The 23992-nt window shown below is 38.3% G+C and overlaps 1 protein-coding gene across 5 annotated transcripts in view; it reads right to left on the bottom strand.

Annotated features, from left to right (window-relative positions):
* The window catches only part of C2CD3 (C2 domain containing 3 centriole elongation regulator), a 158026-nt gene that overhangs the window by 115639 nt on the left and 18395 nt on the right, over positions 1-23992 (bottom strand). For 3 of the 5 annotated variants that reach the window (XM_066250210.1, XM_066250229.1, XM_066250222.1), the window contains 4 exons: positions 23205-23428; positions 21968-22212; positions 9437-9569; positions 8316-8441 (listed from right to left, as the gene is read on the bottom strand). In XM_066250210.1, coding sequence (XP_066106307.1) covers positions 8316-8441; positions 9437-9569; positions 21968-22212; positions 23205-23428 — 728 coding nt within the window. The remainder of the gene's footprint in view (positions 1-8315; positions 8442-9436; positions 9570-21967; positions 22213-23204; positions 23429-23992) is intronic. The other 2 variants (XM_066250217.1, XM_066250213.1) reach the window with 2 other exon arrangements.

The raw sequence follows: 23992 nt of genomic DNA, 5'->3' as shown, positions 1-23992 counted from the left end.
TGCATTACTTTGAATATTTCTTGCCATTCCCTTCTGGCCTCAAATGTTTCTGTTGAGAAGTCGGATGTCATCCTAATGGGGGCTCCTTTGTAGGTGATAACTTTTTTTTCTCTTGCAGCTTTTAATATTTTCTCTTTATCGCTTAGCTTTGGTATTTTAATTATGATGTGTCTTGGTGTAAGTTTCTTTGGGTTTCTCTTTAATGGAGTTCTCTGTGCTTCTTGGACTTGTAAGAGTTTCTCTTGCATTAATTTAGGGAAGTTTTCAGTTATGATATGATTGAACAAAGTCTCTATCCCTTGTTCTTTTTCTTCTTCTTCAGGAACCCCTATGATGTGAATGTTATTTCTCTTCATGTTGTCACAGAGCTCTCTAAGTGTTTCCTCTGACTTTTTGAGTCTCTTTTCTCTTTTCTTCTCTGCTTTCATGCCTTCATTCCAGTTGTCCTCCAACTCACTGATTCGATCCTCTGCTGTATCCATCCTGTTTTTAATTCCTTCCATTGTGGTCTTCATTTCTGATATTGTATTTGTCATCTCTGACTGATTCTTTTTTAATATTTCAATATCCTTTTTTATACTTGCTATTTCTTTATTTAGGTTTTCAAACTGCCCCTCCATTGTTGTTCTAAGATCCCTAAGCATCCTTACAATCATTATTTTGAACTCCGCATCTGGAAGTTTGATTATTTCCATATCACTCAGCTCATCTCTCAAGGGTGTCTCTTGTGGTTTCATTTGGGTTGCACTCCTTTGTCTTCTCATAATGGTGTTTTATTTGTAGAGTTGCTTGAGTCTAGGCTTGGTGTTTTCTGCCTCCTGTTTTCAGTTGTGTTATTTCTCGGTCTTCTTGGATTGGTATCAGCTATTATTTGTAATCTACTTTCGGATTTGGGCAGCTTTAAAGTCTTGATTTGTTTGTTTTCTTAACAGGTGATAGTCTTGTTAACTGATCTCAGCAGGGGGCTTCCTTGAAACTGTAACCAGGAATGCTGTGGGTGTAACCTGAGACGCTGAAGGTCTGTTCCACCAACTAATCTCACTGGGGGCAGGGTTTTTTCTCAGCTTCAGTAGGGGGAGGTGTATCTCAGATCTCCATGGAGACCTGAGTTACTGCCCCTCCTCCCCACTTCTTGTTTTCAGCTGTCTTGTTGTGCTGATTGGAGCTGGATAGATGTCCGGAGATCTCTGATCCGGAAGCACTTCAGCTCTGTTTTGTGAAAGGTTCAGTCCCTCCCCCAGCTATGGCCGCCTCCAGCACGAATGAGTCAGCTTTTTTATTTCGTTTCTTGCATACCTTAGCCCCTCACAGTCTGTCCCTCTCCTTGTCCTTTTCACTTGGGAGATAAGCTGGTCTTTTCAACCCACCTTGCACCCTGGTCGCCAGGTAAGTGGCTGTGAGCAGTAGTTTCTGCTCTTTTTCCTCTGTGAAATCCTCTCTGGGCTCTCAGCCTCACCCTCCCCCCCCTGCTGTTCCTGTAAGCAGAGGAGATTCAGGCACTCCTTACCAGGTTTATTGTGGCTTCCTCTTTGCTCCTTGGTTTTTGAGAGCTGTTCTTGCAGTTCAGTGTTGGTTTTTCATGCTGATTTTTCCTAAATTGATTTGTATTCCAGTTTGGTGTTGAGAGCTGGGCGTCTGTGTGTCCGTCTACTCCGCTGCAATCTTCAAAAAGCCCTCACTTGTTTATTTTTGCTGTTGTTGCCTTAACTTTTCATGTTAAATCCCCAAAATTATTAAGACCAATGTCAAGGAGTCTACCGCTATAATTTTTTCTAGGAGTTTTATGGTTTAAGGTAAAATGTTCAAGTCTTTAACCCATTTTCAGTTGATTTTTATATATGGTATAAGATAGTGGTCTAGTTTCATTCTTTTGCTTGTGGCTGTCTAGTTTTCCCAAAACTATTACCGAAGAGACCGTTCTTTTCCCATTTAGTATTCTTAGCTTCTTTGTCAAAAACAAGTTGACCTTAGCCTAACCAGGCAGTGGCGCAGTGGACAGAGCATCGGACTGGGATGCGAAGGACCCAGGTTCAAGACCCTGCTTGAGTGCGGGCTCATCTGGCTTGAGCAAGGCTCACCAGCTTGGACCCAAGGTCGCTGGCATAAGCAAGGGTTTACTCGGTCTGCTGTAGCCCCATGGTCAAGGCACATATGGAAAAGCAATCAATGAACAACTGAGGTGTCGCAACGATAAAACTAATGATTGATGGTTCTCATCTCTCTCTGTTTCTGTCTGTCTATCCCTCTCTCTGACTCTCTCTCTGTAAAAACAACAAAAAAGGCAATATGGAAAATAAATAACAGTTAAAAAATTTTTTTCAAAAAAAAAATTTTTTTTCAACTCCCCCCCCCCCAAAAAAAAACAAGTTGACCTTATATGCATGGGTTTTTTTCAGGGCTTTCTATAATGTTCCATTCATTTATGTGGCTGTTTTTATGCCAACACCATATGCTTTGATTACTCTAGCTTTGTAATATTGTTTGAAACCAGGATGTGTAATGCCTACAGCTTTGTTTTTTCTCAAGGCTGCTTTAGCTATCCAGAGTTGTTTGTAGTTCCACATGAATTTTAGCGTTTTCTTGCATTGAAACTAAAGAGTGAGCCTGACCTGTGGTGATATAGTGGACAGAGTGCCAACCGGGAATGCTGCAGCCACTGGTTCAAAACCCCAGGCCTGCCCAGTCAAGGAACATATAAGAAGGAACTACTAAGATGTAAGTCAATAAAATCTTAAAAAGAAAAAAAAAATTGCTTTGGGTAGTATGGACAGTTTAACAATGTTAATTCTTCCAATCCCTGAACATGGAATCTCTTTCCATTTATTTGTGGCCTCTTCAATTTCTTTCATCAGTGTCTTATAGTTTTCAGTGTATAGATCTTTTACTTACTTGGTTAAACTTATACCTAAGTATTTTATTCTCTATGATGCTATTTTAAATGGATTGTTTTCTTAATTTCTTTTTCTGATAGTCTGTTGTTAGTATATAGAAACATAACTTATTTTGTCTATTGATTTTATATACCACCACTTTACTCAATTTGTTTATTAGTTCTAATAGTATTTTGGTGGAGACTTTAGGATTTTCTATGTAATATCATGTCATCTGCAAACAGGAAGAGTTTTATTTTTTCCTTTCCAATTTCAATGCCTTTTGTTTCTTTTTCTTGCCTAATTGCTCTGGCTAGTACTTCCAGTACTGTGTTGAAGAAAAGTGGTGAGAATGGGAATTTGTTTTCTTCCTGATATTACAGGAAGAGCTTTCTGCATTTCATCACTGAATAATTATGTTAGCTGTGGCTTAACATACATGGCCTTTGTTATGTTGAGATACAGTCCCTCTATATTCAGTTTGGTGAAAGGTTTTATCATGAATAGGTGTTGAATTTTGTCAAATGCTTTTCTCTACTGATTGAGATACAATGTTTTATCCTTCATTTGGTTAATACTGTGTATTACATTTATTGGTTTGGAGATGTTGAACAATCCTTGAATCCCTAGAATAAATATACATGATGTATAATCCTTTTAATGTATTGTTAATTTTGATCTAACATTTTCTTGAGGATTTCTACATCTGTATTCTTCAGGGATATTGGCTTGTCATTTTTCTTTCTTATAGTGGCCTTGTCTGAATTTCTATCAGGCATCACGATGAGTGCTTACATGCCTGGCCTGTGGTGGCACAGTGGATAAAGCATCGATCTGAAATGCTGAGGTCGCCAGTTCAAAACCCTGGTCTTGCCTGGTCAAGATACATATAAAAAGCAATCAATGAACAACTAAAGTGAAGCAACTATGACCTGATACTTCTATTGCTCCAACACCCTCTGTAAAATCAATAAATAAAGGGTTAAAAACCTTATTTCTTTGCTTGTTATAGTCTTCTGAATCTTGCAAGATTAGTTTTTAAAGCTAGACACTTTGGGAGCCCAGCTCTCTCTGGTGGGAGTTTTAAAAGTCAGGGCACTACATGTGAGTTCCAAACCCTTTGTTCAAAAAGAAGCTGAGTTGGGGAGTCTCTCCTGACTGTATGGCACTATTGCAAGATAGAGTTTCAGCCTTTCCTACCCATTTTGATGGTATTTTCTCATTTGTATGATGTGTAGAAATTGCTCACTTACTTTCTGGATCTCTTTCAGAGGAATTGCTTTGTGTGTACCTGTACATTTGGTGCATCTATGGGAATAGGAGAGCTGAGAAGCCTCTTAGGTGACCATGTTGGTCAACTCTCTGGAATATGTCATTACAATTTCGGATACTGTACATATCATCTTTTTCTTTCCCTTTTTTTCCTTTCTGGAAGCTTTTTTTTTTTTTTTAATTTTTATTTATTTATTCATTTTAGAGAGGAGGGGGGAGATAGATAGAGAGAGAGAGAGATTGAGATTGAGAGAGAGAGAGAGAGAGAGAGAGAAGGGGGAGGAGCAGGAAGCATCAACTCCCATATGTGCCTTGACCAGGCAAGCCCAGGGTTTTGAACCGGCAACCTCAGTGTTTCTAGGTTGACGCTTTATCCACTGCGCCACCACAGGTCAGGCCTGGAAGCTTTTAAGATTGTCTCTTTATACCTGATAATTTGAAAATTCATTATTATGTACCTTGATGTGTCTTTTTCATTCACTATGCTAGATTTTTTTTTAATTGATTGCTTTTAGAGAAACAGAGAGAGGAAGGGAAGAGAGAGAAAGAGAGAGAGAGAGAGAGAGAGAGAGAGAGAGAAGACAAAGAGAGAAGCATTCATTTGTTTCGCTTGGTTGTACATTCATTGGTTGCTTCCTGTATGTGCCCTGACTAGGGATCAAACCCACAACTTTGGCATTTTGGGACAACACTCTAACTGACCAAGCTAACTAGCCACAGCTATGCTAAATTCTTTGTTTTTTTAGCCAGCCTTATTTAGACATACTTCACATTATACACAATTCACCCATTTAAAGTCAGCAATTCAACATTTTCAGTATATTTACAAATATGAATAACTACTACTACAGTCAATTTTAGAGCATTTTCATCACCTCGAAAAGAAACTATATATCCCTTAGCTATTACTACTTACTAACATACATCAGACCCTGCCCTAAGAAACAACTAATCTACTTTCTGTCTCTATAGATTTGTATATTTTGTACATTTCATATAAGTGGACTCAAAATATGTACTCTTTTGTGATTGGTTTCTTTCATTTAGCATGATGTTTTCAACGTTCATCCATAATGCAGCATGTTATCAGTACTTTACTTCTTTTTATGGCCAAATAATACTCCACACTGTATGAAAATACCACTTTAAAAAAATTCATTTATCAGCTGGTAAACATTTTAACTATTATCAATAATGTTATTATAAAAATTTATGTACCTGTTTTTGCATGGCCTTATGTTTTCACTTCTCTTGGGTTTGTAAGAGTTGAAATGCTGGGTCATATGGCAAATCTATATATAACAGTTTGATGAACTGACAGACTATCTTCCAAAGTGGTTGTACCATTTTATACTACGACCAGCACTGCGTGAGGGTTCCAAAATCTTCACATCCTCACCAACACATATTATCTGACTTTTGGTCCTATTCATATTAATGGATGTAAAGTATTATTTTATTGTGATTTCTGTTTTGCATGTCCCTGATAACTAATGGCGTCAACATCTTTTCATGTGCAGATTAGAGAAATAGCTATTTAGATCCTTTACCCATACTATTAATTGGATTACTTGTCTCTTAAATTGTATGAGTTCTTTATATACACTAGATATAAGTTTTTTTATCAGATATAAGATTTATAAATATTTTCTCTCATTCTGCAGGTGTTTTTTTGCTATTCTTTGGAGAAGAAACATTTAAAATTTTGATGAATCTAATTTATTTATTCTTTTGTTGTTGTTGCTTGTGTTTTTACTGCCATATCTAAGAATCCTTTCCCAAATCCAAGGCCATAAAGATCTACCTCTATGTTTTATTCTAAGTGCTTTAGAGTTTTAGCTCTTCTGTTTAGCTATTTAATCCATTTTGAGTTAATTTTTGTACATGATTTAAGGTATGAGTCCAACTTCACTTTTTAAAAAAAAATTTTTTATTTATTCATTTTAGAGAGGAGAGGGAAGGAGAGAGAGAGAGAGAGAGAGGAGAGACAGAGAGAGAGAAGGGGGGAGGAGCTGGAAGCATCAACTCCCATATGTGCCTTGACCAGGCAAGCCCAGGGTTTCGAACCGGCGACCTCAGCATTTCCAGGTCGACGTTTTATCCACTGCGCCACCACAGGTCAGGCCAACTTCACTTTTTTAATGTATGGCTACCCAGCTATTCCAGCACCATTTGTTGAAAAGACTATTCAATGAATGGTTTTGAAACCTTTATTGAATATCAATTGATCATAAACACATGGGTTTATTTTTAGACTATTCCATTGATTTATGTCTTATGCCAGTATAAAACTGCCTTGATTACTCCTGCTTTGTAGGAAGTTTAGAAATAGTTAAGAATCCTCCTCCTTTTTTCTTTTTCACAATTGTTTAGACCAGTGGTAGTCAACCTGGTCTCTGCTGCCCACTAGTGGTGGTGGTCCAGCTTTCAGGTGGGCAGTAGCGGAGCAACCAAAGTATAAATAAGATAGATTTAACTATAGTAAGTTGTTTTATAAAGATTTATTCTGCCACACTTAGCGAAAATCTGACATAAAGTACTTGGTAAGTAATTATTATTATATGCTTTAACTTGCTGTAACTCTGCTTTATAAATTTTATAAGGTAAAGTTACTTCCCTACTTTATAAATCACCATTACTGTGGAAACGGTGGGAGGTTAGAAAATTTTACTACTAACAGAGATACAAAAGTGGGTGGTAGGTATAAAAAGGTTGACTACCCCTGGTTTAGACTGTTCTGGGTTCCTTGCAATTTCATAGGAATTTTGGAAATCAGCCTGTCAATTTCCACAAAGAAGTCAGCCATGATTCTGACAAGGATTACACTGAATCATAAACATGAGATTTCTCCCCTAATTTTTAGATCTCTTAAATTTCTTTCAACAGTGTTTGGCAGTTTTCAGAGTTTATGTTTTGTACTTTTGTTACATTTATTCTTAAGTATTTTATTCTTATCAATGTAAATAGTCTTTTTTTTTTTTTTTAGAAAGACAGAGATAGGAAGGGAGAGAGATGAGAAGAATTAATTTGTAGTTGTGTCACTTTTTAGTTGTTCATTGACTACTTCTCATATGTGCCTTGATCAGGTGGCTCCAGCTGAACCAGTGACCCCTGGTTCAAGCCAGCAACCATGAAATCATTTTAATGATCCAATGCTTAAGCCGGAGACCTCACATTCAAGCTGGAAACCTTAGGGTTTTGAACCTGGGACCTTTGGTCCCAGGTCAATGTTCTATCCACTGTGCCACCACTGGTCAGGCCAATAAATTATTTCTTAATTTCACTTTTGGGCTATCCATCACAAGTATATAAAAATACAACTGATTTTTGTATATTGTTCTTGTATCCTGTAATCTTTTTTTTTTTTTTTTTTTTTTTTGTGGCAGAGACAGGAGAGTCAGAGAGAGGGACAGATAGGGACAGACAGACAGGAAGGGAGAGAGATGAGAAATATCAATTCTTTGTTGCAGCTCCTTAGTTGTTCATTGATCGATTTCTCATGTGTGCCTTGACCGGGGGGCTAAAGCAGACCGAGTGACCCCTTGCTCAAGCCAGTGACCTTGGGCTCAAGCTGGTGAGCCTTGCTCAAATCAGATGAGCCAGCGCTCAAGTTGGTGACCTCAGGGTCTCGAACCTGGGTCCTCTACATCCCAGTCCGATGCTCTATCCACTGCACCACCACCTGATCAGGCTATCCTGTAATCTTCTGTTTTTTATTCTCTAGGATGTTCTACATACCAGATCATGTCATCTGTCACTAGAGATACCTTTACTTCTTTCTTTCCAACTGGAACCCTATTATTTATTTTTTCCCATCAAACAGTGCAAGCCACATAGATAATAAGAGACAGCATCTAATTTCAACTCTGTGTAAAATCCATGCTCATTTCATTATACCCTGCTAATACTGGTGTTGAAACAGAGTTAGGAGATAAGATTGAAAAGGTAGACTAGAGATCATTCTGTAGGTAAGGGTAAGAATAAAAGGCTAAAGACTGGATTTTTAATTAGTGGGTAATGCATAATGATTTTTACTTAGTGTGCCACAGTAAGCAAGAGAATGTCTCAGTTTTTCTAAGAAAGTACAACTTTATGAAGATAAATCTGTGAACAATGTACACCATGAATTGGAGGAAGAACTTAAAACAAAGAAAGCTAGTTAAGAGCTCTTACCTGCCCAATAGCAGCTGTATAGCTCTGGTATCAGCTTTTGTGTCATGTTTCCAAAATTCATTCTCAGTTGGAGGGAGGTGATCTTCATTGTGGTCTTTAAATTGATTTTTAGACAAGGCTTTGATTCTAAGGTGTGGAAAAATACTTTTGAGTGGCTTACATACAGAAAAAAATCTAAATCAGAATTAACTGACCTAAGCCCTGGCTGACTAGCTCAGTTGGTTAGAACATCATCCTGATATACCAAGATTGTGGGTTTGAACCCCGATCAGGGCACATATAAGAATCAACCAATAAATGCATAAATATGTAGGACAGCCTGACCAAGTAGTGGCGCAGTGGATAGAGAGTTGGACTGGATGGGGAAGACCCAGGTTCGAACCCCGAGGTCGCAAGCTTGAGTGTGGGCTCATTTGGTTTGAGTAAAAGCTCACCAGCTTGTACCCAAGGTCACTGGCTCGAGCAAGGGGTTCCTCGGACTGCTGAAGGCCCACGGTCAAGGCACATATGAGAAAGCAGTCAATGAACAACTAAGGTGTCGAAACGAAAAACTGATGATTGATGCTTCTCATCTCTCTCCATTCCTGTCTGTCTGTCCCTATCTCTCTCTCTCTCTGACTCTCTCTCTGTCTTTGTAAAAACAAAAACAGAATATTAAAAAAATAGGTAGGACAACAAATCAAAGTCTCTCTCTCAAATCAAAATAATAAAAAGAGTATGTTTTCAGCAGAGAAGTGAGCTAAAAGATGGTTCAACAGGGAAAACTTAACATACCTTAGACCTATCTACCTTAAATATACATAAAACTTCACAATTTACAAAGCCCTTTCTTACATTAGAATCTCATTTCTGTATGAGAGGAAGGAGAGAAGAGTTCCATTTTAATATATAAGCATGCTGGTTCAGAGAGAGCAAAGAATTTAGCTATTTACAGATGTAGTAAGTGCCAACGCTAATTCTAGATTTTGAGTATCTTAACTTTTAGCTTAGGCTTCTTTTCCACCACAGTAAGAATTGTTTGCTGAACACTTCCAAAATTATTTAGTTCATAACTTGACAAAAACATGTTAGCAACTCTCATGAAATAAACTATTGAGGTTCATGTTTATCCTGTAACTTACTGTACTGATGCTCCAAGAAAATCTTCCTTCACAGGAAGATGAACTTCGTCCAACAACATGCTAGTATCTGGGCTTGATTTCATCACAGAAACCACCATGGCATTACGTAGTTTATTGCCTTGTTCCAACAGAGCTGAGGAGGGCAAAAGCAGAACACAGAAAATCTAAAATCCAGAAGAAGTAGTTGCAATATTCAGCACTTTTGTGTACACATATTTTCTCCCAGTGATTCAAACACTCATCTAGGTATTGCTCTGAAGGGATTTTGCAGATATTATGGTTCCAAATCAGTCAACCTTAAGATAGGGAGATTAGTGGCGGGCACAAACCTTTTAAAAACAAAGTTTTCTCTGGCTGCTTGCAGGATACAAGTCAGAGATTTGAAGCATGTGAAGGACTTCAAGTATCATTGCTATTTTAAAGATGGAAGGAGCCATGTGGCATAAACAATGCAGACAGTCTCTAGAAGCTGACCATGGCCCCTGGCTGACAGCCAGCAAGAAAACAGGACCTCAGTCATACAACCATAAGGAACAGAATTCTGTCAACAAGAATGACCTTGGACGACTTTTTCCTCACAGCATCCAAAAGAGAATTTAGCTTGGCTGATACCTTGATTTTAGCCCGTGGGACCCTAACAGGAGAACCAACTATACCTCATTGTATTTCTGATGCTCAGAACAGTGAGCTGATAAATGGGTGTTGCTTTAAGCCACTATGTTTGTGGTAATTTGTTATGCAGCAACAGGAAACTGATAGACCCATTAATGCCATACTGAAGCATACTGATTGTTACCATTTCTATATATTCCTTATATAAACATACCTCACTTTACTGCACTTTATTGCGTTGTGCAGATACTATGTTTTATACAATTGAAGGTTTGTGGGAAGCCTGTGTTGAGCAAGTCTATCAGTGCCATTCTTTTAACAGCATTTGCTCACTTTGTGTCTGTCACATTTGGTAATTCCAACAGTATTTCAACTTTTCATTACTATTACATTTGTTATGATGATCTGTGATCAATGACCTTTGATGTTACTATTGTAATTGTTTTAGGGTACCATGAACCACACCCATATAAAATGCTGAACTTAATCAATAAACGTGGTCCATGTTTCATCTACTGGTCGTTCCCCTATCTCTCTCCATATCCTTGGGCATTCCTATTCCTGGAGACAACAAAATTGAAATTAGGCCAATTAATAACCCTATAATGGCCTCTAACTATTCAAGTAAAAGAAAGAGTCAACTGATGCAGCAAACTTCATTGTTCTCTTATTTTAAAAAATTGCCATAGCTACCCCATCCCTTTCAGCAACCAACACTCTGTTCAGTCAGCAGCCATCAACATTGAGGCAAGACCCTCCACTAGCAAAAAGATTTTAACTCCATGAAGGATTAGATAGTATTTTTCAGCAATAAAGTATTTTTTAATATATACTGTTTTTTAACATAGCGCTATATAGACTTACTTGCACACTTTAAATATGCTACGAAATAGTGCAAACAGGAGAAATAGAGGATGATGTCAGAGTAATGACAGCATGAGAGATACTCCTGCTCTCTCTCCTTAAAATTTCAACAAATTGAACAACTATAACGCAGCAAAAGAACTCCAGCTGGACTTGCAGGCACACCTGAAAGATCCATGCACTGAATGGACTAAAGGTGGGACAGGGTAAAAAAGGGAACGGAAGATAAAAGGCATTCATGGTGGGCTTTGGAGAGGAGACAAACCTGTAGTGACTGGGTTTTTTTTCTCTACTGGACTATGGGAAGGAGGGAAGCTCGGGCTGTCTGAATTTTTGTCTGAGGGGTACAGAGAAGAAAACCCAGAGTGACTGGATCTCTTTCTGCTGGGAGGAGTGGTAAGATGTGGGCAGAAGGGGAGATAAATCAAAGTGGCCAGAGCATGGAGTCCCTGTCAATGTTTCCATGGTCTGCCTGAAGCCTGCACCCGGCAAAGACAGAGAAAGCTAAAGTGTGCCCCCCCAGCCTCCCAGATCCTGCCTCCCTCTTCTCGTAGTACGAAGAGTAGCAGAGAAAAACTTCACAGCTCACTCTCCAGAGCCACTCTCTCCCTTGAAGGACAGAGGTACTCCAAATCCAGTCCCCAGGTCTGTTGAGATGTGGAAAAGAGTGTCCAGAAGCCTGAGATTGCCATTGCTAGAGCTGTAAAGCCAGAGAGCTGAAGCTGTAAAGCCAAAGCCATAAGGCCAAAGCTGCAAAGTCCTCAAAACAAGCCCCACAAACCAATGGGACTGTGGCCCCACCTATATCATTGCTACAGCAACATCTCAGTAGAGGAGAGCCCAGGAATTTCACAGAGCTAAAAGTTGAAACACAGTGACACCTACTTGAAGAAACCTCTCAAAACCAAAATTCACTTGTTCTTTTGTTTCTACTTTTTTCTTTTATTTCTTATTCTTTCTCTTTTGAATTTTATTTTCTTTAATTTCTATATTTTTTATTCTTATATTTCTGTGCATGGTTTTTTTCTTTGCTTTTGATCTTCTTTCCTGTGGTTATTCTTCTTTACTTGTTGTCAGTTTTTAAATTGTTATATTTATTATTGTATTCTTAATTTTTCATTTTTTTAGCTGTTTCTTCTGTTAGGGTTCTTAAACTACTCTCAAATTACTTCAAAGGAGAAGAAATCAAATACCATGGCTACACAAGACAGAGATGTAATTCAAAAGAAAAAAAAAATCTCCAGACAAAAACATCTCAATCATAGGGAAACCTTGGAGTTAAATGATACAGAATTCAAAATTGAAATTCTGAAAATACTCAACGAGATGTGAGAAGACACCAACAGGCAACTTAATAAGCTCAGAAAACAAACTGATGAACAAAACAAATACCTAACCAAGGAGATTGAAACTTTAAAAACAGAGATGAAGAACTCAATACATGAACTGAAGACTGAGGTAGCAAGTTTAGGTAACAGAACAAGCCAGATGGAGGAAAGAATCAGTAACATTAAAAGTAGGCAACTAAAAAAAAAAATGTAGGCAACTACAGATGCTACAGACAGAAGAGGAGAATCACAAATTTAAAAAAATGAGAGTGCTATAAGAATTCTGTGAATCCATCAGAAAGAGCAATATAAGAATAATGGGTATATGAGAAGAAGAAGAGAGAGAAGGAGAAGGGAATGGAGAGTCTATTAAAAAAATAAGTGTAAAAAAGAGAAAGAAAAAAAAAAAATAAGTGATAAGAATTTCTGAAGCCTATGAAAAGAGTCAGAGCCTCGAATTCAAGAAGCAAACAGAACACTGAGTTACCAAAACCCTAACAGACTTACTCCAAGGCACATCGTAATAAAATTATCAAAAACCAATGACAAAGAATCCTCAAGGAAACTATGAAAAAGAAGAACATAGCATATAAAGGAAAGCTCATTAAGTTATCATCAGACTTCTCAGCAGAAGCTCTATAAGCCAGAAGAGAGTGGACCCAAACATTCAAGGTACTGAAAGAGAGGAATTAACCAGCCAAGAATACTATATCCATCAAAGTTATCCTTCAAATATGAAGGAGAAATAAAAACTTCTGCAGACATATAGAAGCTGAGGGAATTTATCACCAGAAAACACCCACTGCAGGAAATATTCAAAGGGGTTATTTGACCAAAAACAAAGAACAAAACAAACCAAAACTACAAGGTAAAGCTCCAACAAGGTCACAATAAAAACAAGGACAATCTGTGACAATAAAAGAAAAGGGGAGGGGATAAAGATCTGCAGTAGCAGAGGAAGATGGAGTGCAGAAGCACATATGACAAAGGACTCTTGTACATAGGTACATTTTTTTCTTAACCTAATGGTAACTACCCACGAAAAAGCCACTAGAGAAACACACAGCTTAGAAAAGAAGAAACGGTAAAAAAGTATAGAATACTACCAAGCAAAAACAAATGACAGAAACACAAAAGAGAAGAACCAAACAAGACACAGAGTTACCAGAAAACAAAACATGAAATGGCTATAGGAAATCCTCAAGTATCAATAATTACCCTAAATATAAATGTAAATGGACTGAACTCATCAATAAAGAGGCACAGAGTAGTAGACTGGATCAAAAAGCAAAACCCAACCATATTCTGCCTTCAAGAGACACATCTAAGCTGCAAGGACAAAAGTAGATTCAAAGTGAAAGGTTGGAAAATGATTCTCCAAGCAAATAATATCCAAAGAAAAGCAGGTATAGCCATACTCATATCTGACAATGCTGACTTCAAGACAATTGTTACCAGAGACAAAGATGGACATTTCATAATGATAAAGAGGACACTGTATCAAAAAGACATAACACTTCTTAATATATATGCACCGAACCAGGGAGCACCAAAATATATGACATCTACTAACTGATCAAAAATAGAAGCAGACAAAAACACAATCATACTTAGAGATTTCAACACATCATTGATGGCTTTAGATAGATCATCCAAACAGAAAAATCAATAGAGAAATATTGGCCTTAAATGACACTCTGTACCAAATGGACATAATAGACGTTTATAGGACATTTCACCCCAAAACATCAGATTATATGTACATTCTTCTCTAGTGTGCAGGGAACATTCTCAAAGATAGACCATATGTTGGGCCACAAAACTAACATTAACAATATCAGGAAGACTGAAATTATCAAGCATATTTTCTGATTATAAAGTTTTGAAATTAGAATTCAACTATAAAACTGAACTAAAGAAACCCACAAAAATGTAGAAATTAAACAGCATACTTCTAAAAGATGACTGGGTCAAAGAAGAAATAAAAGCAGAGATCAAAAGATATATACAGAAAATGAAAATGACAACATGACATATTAAAATGTTTGGGATGCAGCAAAAGCAGTAATAAGAGGGAAGTTTCTATTACTATCATTACAGGCTTATATCAAGAAAGAAGAGAGATCCCAAGTAAACAACCTAACATCACACCTTAAGGAACTAAAAAAAGAAAAAATGCAACCCAAAGTCAGCAGAAGAAAGGAAATAGTAAAAATTAGAGCAGAACCAAATGAAATAGAAAACAAAAAAACTATAGAAAAAATTAATATAACAAAGAGCTGGTTCTTCAAAAAGATGAATAAAATTAAGAAACCAGTGGCCAGGCCCTGGCTGGTTGGCTCAGTGGTAGAGCGTCGGCCTGGCGTGCGGGGGACCCGGGTTTGATTCCCGGCCAGGGCACATAGGAGAAGCGCCCATTTGCTTCTCTACCCTCACCCCCTCCTTCCTCTCTGTCTCTCTCTTCCCCTCCCGCAGCCAAGGCTCCATTGGAGCAAAGATGGCCCGGGTGCTGGGGATGGCTCCTTGGCCTCTGCCCCAGGCGCTTAGAGTGGCTCTGGTCGCGGCAGAGTGACGCCCTGGAGGGGCAGAGCATCGCCCCCTGGTGGGCAGAGCGTCGCCCCTGGTGGGCGTCCCGGGTGGATCCCGGTCGGGCGCATGCGGGAGTCTGTCTGACTGTCTCTCCCCGTTTCCAGCTTCAGAAAAATACAAAAAAACAAAACAAAACAAAACAAACAAACAAAAAAAGAAACCAGTGGCCAGATTCACAAAGAAAAAAGAGGAAGGACTCATATAAAAATATAAATAAAATCTGAAATGAAAGAGGATAAGTTACCACAGAAATCATAGATATACAAAAGATAATAGTAGAATATTATGAAAGATTATATGCCACCAACCTAAAGGAAATGGATAAATTCCTAGAACCATACAATCTTCCTAGACTAAGTCACAAAGTGCAAAACCTAAATAGACGTATAAGCAGGGAGGAAATAGAAACAACAATCAAAAACCTCCCCAAAACAAAAGTAAAAAACCAGATGGTTATACAGTGGTACCTTGTCTATCGTGGCGGTTAGGTTCCAGAACCCCTGGTGATAGGTGAAAATCTGCAAAGTAGCGACCTTATATTTATTTTATTATTTATACATATTTTAAGGTGTTATTTTGATTTAATATACTTTTAGTATTTTTTTTTTTCCTGAAGCTGGAAATGGGGAGAGACAGTCAGACAGACTCCCGCATGCACCCGACCGGGATCCACCCGGCATGCCCACCAGGGGGCGACGCTCTGCCCACCAGGGGGCGATGCTCTGCCCATCCAGGGTGTCGCTCTGTTGCGACCAGAGCCACTCTAGCGCCTGGGGTAGAGGCCAAGGAGCCATTCCCAGTGCCCGGGTCATCTTTGCTCCAATGGAGCCTTGGCTGCGGGAGGGGAAGAGAGAGACAGAGAGGAAGGAGAGGGGTAGAGAAGCAGATGGGCGCTTCTCCTGTGTGCCCTGGCCGGGAATCGAACCCAGGACTTCTGCACGCCAGGCCAACGCTCTACCACTGAGCCAACCGGCCAGGGCACTTTTAGTATGTTTTAATTAACATACTTTATATTTTTTATATTGTTTTCGTTTTTTAGGCTAGAAAGGGCTTATTTTACCACAAAAATTAAAATAATATATAAAAATGCCTATATACCACAAAATCTTGCAATATAGCAAAAAACCTGCAACACAAAATTAGATATATACAATTTAAAAATCCGCGATATAGTGAGACCGCGAAAAGTGAACCACGACATGGCAAGGGATGACTAGTGAATTCTATCAAACATTCAAAGTAGATTTGGTACCCATCCTCAAAGTCTTCCAAAAAATAGATGAAGCAATATACCCTGACACATTTTATGAGGACAACATAACTCTCATACTGAAACCTGGCAAAGACAACACAAAAAAAGAAAACCACAGACCAATATCTCTAATGAATACAGATACAAAAATTCTAAACAAAATATTAGCCAATCAAATATAATACATTAAAAAAATAATACATCACGATCAAGGAGGATTCATTCCAGGAGAATAAGGATGGTTCAACATAAGGAAATTGATCAATGTAATATATACCACATCAACAAAACAAAGAATAAAACTCATATGATTTTATCAATAGAGGCAGAAATGGCATTCGATAAGATACAACATCCCTTTATGTTTAAAACACTTAATAAAAGTGGAATAGCCTGACCAGGTGGTGGTGCAGTGGATGGAGCGTCAGACTGGGATGTAGAGGAACCAGGTTCGAAAACCTCAGGTTGCCGGCTTGAGTGCAAGCTCATCCAACTTGAGTGTGGGATCACAGACATGACACCCATGGTCGCTGGCTTGAGCCCAAGGTCACTGGCTTGAGAAAGGAAGGGGTCACCTGCTCTGCTGTAGCCCCCCAGTCAAGGCACATGTGAAAGAGCAATCACTGAACAACTAACGAGCTGCATCAAAGAATTGATGCTTTTCATCTCTCTCCTTTCCTGTCGGTCTGTCCCTGTCTGTCCCTCTCTCTGACTCTGTCTCTGTCAAAGAAAATAAAGAAGCAAAGTACCTCGATATAATAAAGGTCATATATGACAAACTATTAACTAATATTATATTAAATGGTGAAAAAATGAAGACTTTCCCTCTAAAATCAGGAACAAAACATGGCTGCCAACTCTCTTCACTCTTATTCAACATAGTTTTGGAAGTTTTAGCCAGAGCAATCTGGCAAGAGAAAAAAATAAAAGGAATTAATATTGGGAAAGAAGAAGTAAAGGTATCACTTTTTGCAGATGACTTGATTCTGTATAGAGAAGACCCCAAAGACTCCACCAAAAAACTATTAGAAACAATAAACTAATACAGTAAAGTTCCAGGATACAAAATCAACATACAAAAGTCTATTGCTTTCCTATACGCCAATGATGAAACTTTGAAAAATGAACTAAAAACAACCAATTCCTTTACAATTACAACAACAACCACCACCACAACAAAAATGCCTACAAATAAACTTAACAAAGGATGTGAAGGACCTATATACTAAAAACTACAAACCATTATTGAAAGAAATTTAAAAAGGCACAATTAAATGAAAAACCATTCCATGTTCATAGACTGGAAGAATCAACACATGTAAAATGGCCATATTATCCAAAGCAATATACACATTTGATGCAATCCCCATCAAAATCTCAATGACATTTTTAAAGAAATAAAACAAAAAACCATCAGGTTGCCTGACCTGTGGTGGCGCAGTGGATAAAGCATCGACCTGGAAATGCTGAGGTCGCCGGTTCGAAACCCTGGGCTTGCCTAATCAAAGCACATATGGGAGTTGATGCTTCCAGCTCCTCCCCCCTTCTCTCTCTATATCTCTCCTCTCTCTCTCTCTGTCTCTCCCTCTCCTCTCTAAAATGAATAATAAAAAATAAAAAAAACTCAAAAAAAACCCCCACCAGGTTTGTACAGAACCATAAAAAACCATGAATAGCCAAAGCAATCTGGAGGAAATAGAATGAAGCTGGAGGTATTACACTACCTGACTTCAAATTATACTATAGTGCCACGATAATCAAAACAGCATGATATTTGCAGAAAAACAGACAGACCAATAAAACAGAATTGAGAGCCCAGAAATAAAACACATATATGTGAATAAATCATCTTCAACAAAGAAACCAAGAAAACACAATGGAAAAAAGAAAGCCTCTTCAATAAATGGTGCTGGGAAAATTGGAAAGCTACATGCAGAAGAATGAAAAGACTTGATTAGTCTGTATCCCTGCACAAAAGTTAATTCAAAATGGATCAAAGACCCAAACATAAGATCTGAAACAATAAATAACATAGAAGGAAACATAGGTACTAAACTCATGGACCTTGGCCGTAGAGAACAATTCATGAATTTGACCCTAAGGCAAGGGAAGTAAAGGCAAAATTAAAGGAATGGGACTATATCAAACTAAAAAGCTTCTGCACAGCAAAAGAAACTGACAACAAAACAAACAGCCAACTAAATGGGAGATCATATGTGCAAACAATAGCTTTGTTAAGGGATTAATATCCAAAATATATAAAGAACTCACAAAGTTCAGCAACAAACAATTCAATTAGAAAATGGGGAGAGGACCTGAACACTTTTCCCAAGAGGACATACAAAAGGTCAACAGCTATATGGAAATATGCTCATCTTCACTAGCTATTCGAGAAATGCAAATCATAACTACCATGAGATACTACCTCACATCAGTTAGATTGGCTATTATCAACAAGACAAATAATAATAAGTGTTGAAGAAGCTTTGGAGAAAAAGGAACCCTCATTCACTGTTGGTGGGAATGCAAATTAGTACAATCATTATGGAAGAAAGTATGGTGGTTCCTGAAACAAATTAAGAATAGAATTACCATATGACCCAGCAATCGCTCTACCGGTATCTACCCTAAAAACTCAAAAACATTGGTACATAAAGACACATGAACCATCATGTTCATTGCAGCATTATTCATAGTGGCCAAGACATGGAAATAACCAAAGTGTCCCTTGATAAAGGATTGAATAAAAAAGATGTGGCACATATATACAGTGGAATACTACTCAGCCATAAGAAATGATGACACAGTGATATTTATGACAACATGGATGGACCTTGAGAACATTATACTCAGGGATGCAAGTAAATAAGAAAAAGCTAAGAACTGTATGATTTCATACATAGGTGGAATATAAAACTGAGACTCATGAAACATAGATAAAAGTGAAGTGGTTACCAGGGGGAAGGGAATGTAGAGGAGGAGGAAGGGAACTTGAGTGAATAGGCTGGGGGGAAGAGGTAAGGGGAAGGGGGTAAAGAAAAAAAATATATGGTGACAGAAAATGATTTGACTTTGGGTGATGGGTATACAACATAATCAACAGTTCAAATGCTATAGAAATGTTCACCTGTAATGTATGTGCTCTTATTGATCAATATCCTAAATAAAGTTAAAAAAATAAACATAAAATTTTTATGTTTTAACTTTATTTATCTAAATAAAGTTAAAAAAAAAACCATAAAATAAATTGCTGTATCCCTGACATCTAGAAGAATGTCAGACATTTAACAGGTGATGAAAAATAACTGCTTAATGAGTTGACAAATATCTTTCTCAAAGTCTGTTGCCCAGGTCTACACAAAATATTCTAGGTGTGAGTGACATGTGCTAAGTATAATTTATGGGACAATTTTCTTTCTTCTTAACATGCCTAGGTTACATTAAAGACTAAAATTAATAATTAGATCAGAGTGTATTTTTATTTATTTATTTTTTAAATTTATTTATTCATTTTAGAGAGGAGAGAGGGATAGAAAAAGAGAGAGAGAGAAGGGGGGAGGAGTAGAAAGCATCAACTCCTATATGTGCCCTGATCAGGCAAACCCAGGGTTTCGAACTGGCGACCTCAGCGTTTCCAGGTTGACACTTTATCCACTGCGCCATCACAATCAGGCTCAGAGTGTATTTTTTTTTTTTTAAGATTTTATTTATTTATTTTAGAGAAGGGGGGAGAGAGGGAGGGGAGGAGCAGGAAGCTTCAACTCCCATATGTGCCTTGACTGGGCAAGCCCAGGGTTTCGAACCGGCGACCTCAGCATTCCAGGTCGACGCTTTATCCACTGCGCCACCACAGGTCAGGCCTCAGAGTGTATTTTTAAAATAGGGAATCACAGGCCTGACCTGTGGTGGCCCAGTGGGTAAAGTGTTGACCTGGAATACTGAGGTCGCCGGTTCAAAACCCTGGGCTTGCCTAGTCAAGGCACATATATGGTAGCTGATACTTTCTGCTCCTCCCCCCCTTCTGTCTCTCTGTCTCCTCTCTAAAAAATGAATAAAATCTAAAAAAATAAAAAAATAGGGTATCACCAACATTTCAGTTTAACAAATACAGAAGAACTACTTCATTTAAAAAATACCCTTATTAATGTAAATTATGTACCCAAGTAGTTATTTAAAAGATTTTTCTACTAAATGCTACAAATATCAATATGATACTTTGGGAAGTTTACTCGTGAGGATGGAGACAAATTCCTGTCATGCATTCGATGTCATGGAGATAGAAAGTTGACCACAACAGTGTAATATAAGTCCGTGTTTTTTAACCACCAGTTTTTGATCCGGTCTGCCAGAAATTTCGTGCCAGTCTGTGAGTTAACTGCCCTGATGTTTTATGAAGATTATAGACCCAATGATTTTAGTTGAATTTGCTCAGGGTGATTTCTGCCTTAGGGGTCCCTGGAATAATTCTATATTCACTGGTCTCCAAGTGTAAAAAGGTTAAAAACCACTGATATGTTACCTCATTTGCTTTTAAAACACCACTCCTTAACATAAGGTAATCTGATCCAGTTCCTATTTGCTTTTTTATTTCAGTCAAAGTCCTTACATAGGTAAAGTAACTCCTTCCTACCTCTTTTTCTGCAAGTCATATTTAATTTCCAGGCTTAAGATCAGCAGTTGCTGTGGACTGAATGTTCCAACTCTGAGACCAGTAGTTTTCAGAATGGAAACAGATTTAGTACTAGCCTCTGCACAGTCGTACAAGTAAATGCTGATGATGTGACAAAACCTTATTCACCCTGAATTATTTGGGAACAAATAAGCACTAATAATATTCTATGATAAAGGCTATCCCCCATCATCAGGTTCTCTTTAAATGGTTCCCTCCCTAAATTGTAATCTACAATTATAAGCACCTACTATTTAGAAGCAACTTAAAGATTTAACAGAGCTGCCTTTAAATGGTGACAAATTGTGGGCTCTAGTAAGAGACAGAGAGTTGGTAAGACGGATAGATAGGGACAGACAGACAGGAAGTGAGAGAGATGAGAAGCATCAATTCTTTGTTGTAGCTCCTTAGTTGTTCATCGATTGCTTTCTCATATTTACCTTGACCAGGGGACTACAGCAGAGAGAGTGACTCCTTGCTCAAACCAGAGACCTTGGGCTCAAGGCAACAACCTCGGGCTTCAAGCCAGCGACCTTTGGGCTCAAGCTAGCAACGATGGGGTCATTTCTATGATCTCACGCTCAAGTTAGCAACCCAGCACTCAAGCCGGATGAGCCCACACTCAAGCCGGTGACCTCAGGGTTTCGAACCTGGGTCCTCTGCATCCCAGTCCAACACTCTATCCACTGCACCACTGCCTGATCAGGTGAGAGTACTCACTTTTTTTTAAAATTCATTTTTAGAGAGGCGAGAGAGACAGAGAGGGAGACAGAGAGAGAGAAGAGGGAGGGGAGGAGCTGGAAGCATCAACTCCCATATGTGCCTTGACCAGGCAAGCCCAGGGTTTTGAACCGGCGACCTCAGCATTTCCAGGTCGACACTTTATCCACTGCGCCACCACAGGTCAGGCCGAGAGTACTCACTTTTATCTGGCTATTTAATTCAAACAGAAGCTTTGGTTCTTGGCTCTGGAGCGCCAACATCCCAGGTTCAATCCCCAGTCAGGACACGAATGAGAAGCAATCAATAAGCACACAACTAAAGGGAGCAACTAAGGGAACTAGAGTTGATGTTTTTTTCCTCTCTCTCTCTTCTTTCCCCTCTCTCTTACTCTCAAATCAATGGGAAAAAAAAAAGTTTTGGCTCTTTTTGTAGGCCAGCCAATGAGCAGTGTAATCCCAATCTAGTTTAGTCTCAGTTCACAAATATATACACACCTGAAAGAAGGTCCTTGGTAGGGGGATTGTTTGAAGAAAGAATGCATGAGTCACTCCTACTCTTGGCCACTATCCTTTGAGGCTGGGATTCAGAACTGTTGAGAAGAGACATCTGCTTTAGTGGGGCTTTGCCTTTCAGATTCAAAGACTGTAAACTCTGTCCTGAATTAAGATGGTGCTGTAGTCCAACAAAAGAATCCTTTATCGTATCAGAGTTTTCTGCAAAGTACAAGTGGTCCTTTCCCCTGTTTTAAAATAAAAAACATCAGCTGTTTATTATTCATTATGGTAACATTCTACTTTGTCAGAGACAGAAAGTGGATCACTGGTTTATAACAACAGCAATGTAGCTTAGACTTTATAATCTGTTTTTCATCTCCTAAATGAAATAAATAATAATTTTTTTTTTTTTACCTGCTACTGTGTGGTTGTGTCTAAAGTGAGATAATGAAATACAAAGCTCAGTACTGGGCCCGATATAAAGCAAATGATTCATTTTAAATTCAAAAGCTATTGCCCTTACTACATTCTGTTTCACAAAATACTACCTTTTCCCTCTTTCCTCATGGATATCTATCATCTGTATATGACTTGGTTATACTTATTTACCTGTATGTTGGCCTCTTCACTAGACTATAAGCAGTCCTTAAAAACAGGAATTTTATCTCAATTTCTTCCTTTAGATTTTATTTATTCATTTTTAGAGAGAGAGAGAGAGAAAGGAGGGGGGAGGGGCAGGAAGCATCAACTCCCATATGTGCTTGACCAGGTAAGCCCAGGGTTTCAAACCAACGACCTCAGTGTTTCAGTTTGATGCTTTATCCACTGCGCCACCATGGGTCAGGCCCAGTTTTTTTATTTTTCAATTATAGTTGATATTCAATATTCATTTATATTAGTTTCAGGTATACAGCAGAGCAGTAGGATAATTACATAACTTATGAAGTAACCACCCCCAATGATTCTAGTATCCACCTGGCAGCCTGCACAGTTATTACAATATTATTAACTATACTCCCTATCCTGTATGTTAAATGACCATGACTATTTTATGCATCTTATTAATTCCTATGCCCAGCATCTGGTACTGGACGAGGAACATAGTGGGTAGTTAATACTTATTTGCTAAATGAGTGACTACTTTCAGTCTTTTACCCAATGACAAAATGAAAGACAGAAATTCCAAATGCATTGGGAATTAGCTAACAGATTGACTGGCATTAGGTACAGTAATTACCTTGGAGTAGTTGATCTACTATTGTTGGCTGTTAATTCTTTTCCATTAATTTTGGTAGTAGATATCCTATGAGGTCTTGATGGGACCAGAAATTGAGTATTGCTGGGTTCAGTATATTCTCCAAATCCCTCCTCAGATAAAAGCACATTTTCTGTCATATCAGTGGTAGGATGAGGGTTGTAAGTGTCATAAGTTTCTGACAAAGGCTCCAAGGCAAGTGAGACCTGAAAGAGACACGGACTACATCAGGGGTAGTCAACCTTTTTATACCTACCGCCCACTTTTGTATCTCTGTTAGTAGTAACATTTTCTAACCGCCTACTGGTTCCACAGTAATGGTGATTTATAAAGTAGGGAAGTAACTTTACTTTATAAAATTTATAAAGCAGTTACAGCAAGTTAAAGCATATAATAATAACTACTTATCAAGTACTTTATGTCAGATTTTTTCTAAGTTTGGCAGAATAAATCTTTATAAAACTTACTATAGTTAAATCTATCTTTTTATTTATACTTTGGTTGCTCTGCTACTGTCCACCATGAAAGCTGGAACGCCCACTAGTGGGCAGTAGGGACCAGGTTAACTACCACTGGACTACATCAAAACTTGTCTTTGGTATCCACTAATTTTAAGACACCTTGCTTACTATAAATTGATGGCTCCCATTCCTTATAGGGCCAAGTTCAAATTCCTGTCTGCTTCAGAACCCTCATCTCTCGCTGTTCTCCGCTCCTCCATCCCTCTCTTCTAGATATACCAATTACTTAGGGTTCTGCAAATGTACCTT

This window comes from Saccopteryx bilineata, chromosome 1 (genome assembly GCF_036850765.1).
Source record: "Saccopteryx bilineata isolate mSacBil1 chromosome 1, mSacBil1_pri_phased_curated, whole genome shotgun sequence".
Taxonomy (NCBI): domain Eukaryota; kingdom Metazoa; phylum Chordata; class Mammalia; order Chiroptera; family Emballonuridae; genus Saccopteryx; species Saccopteryx bilineata.
The sequence above is the reverse complement of the archived record's forward strand: the minus strand, read 5'-3'. Positions and strand labels throughout refer to the sequence as shown.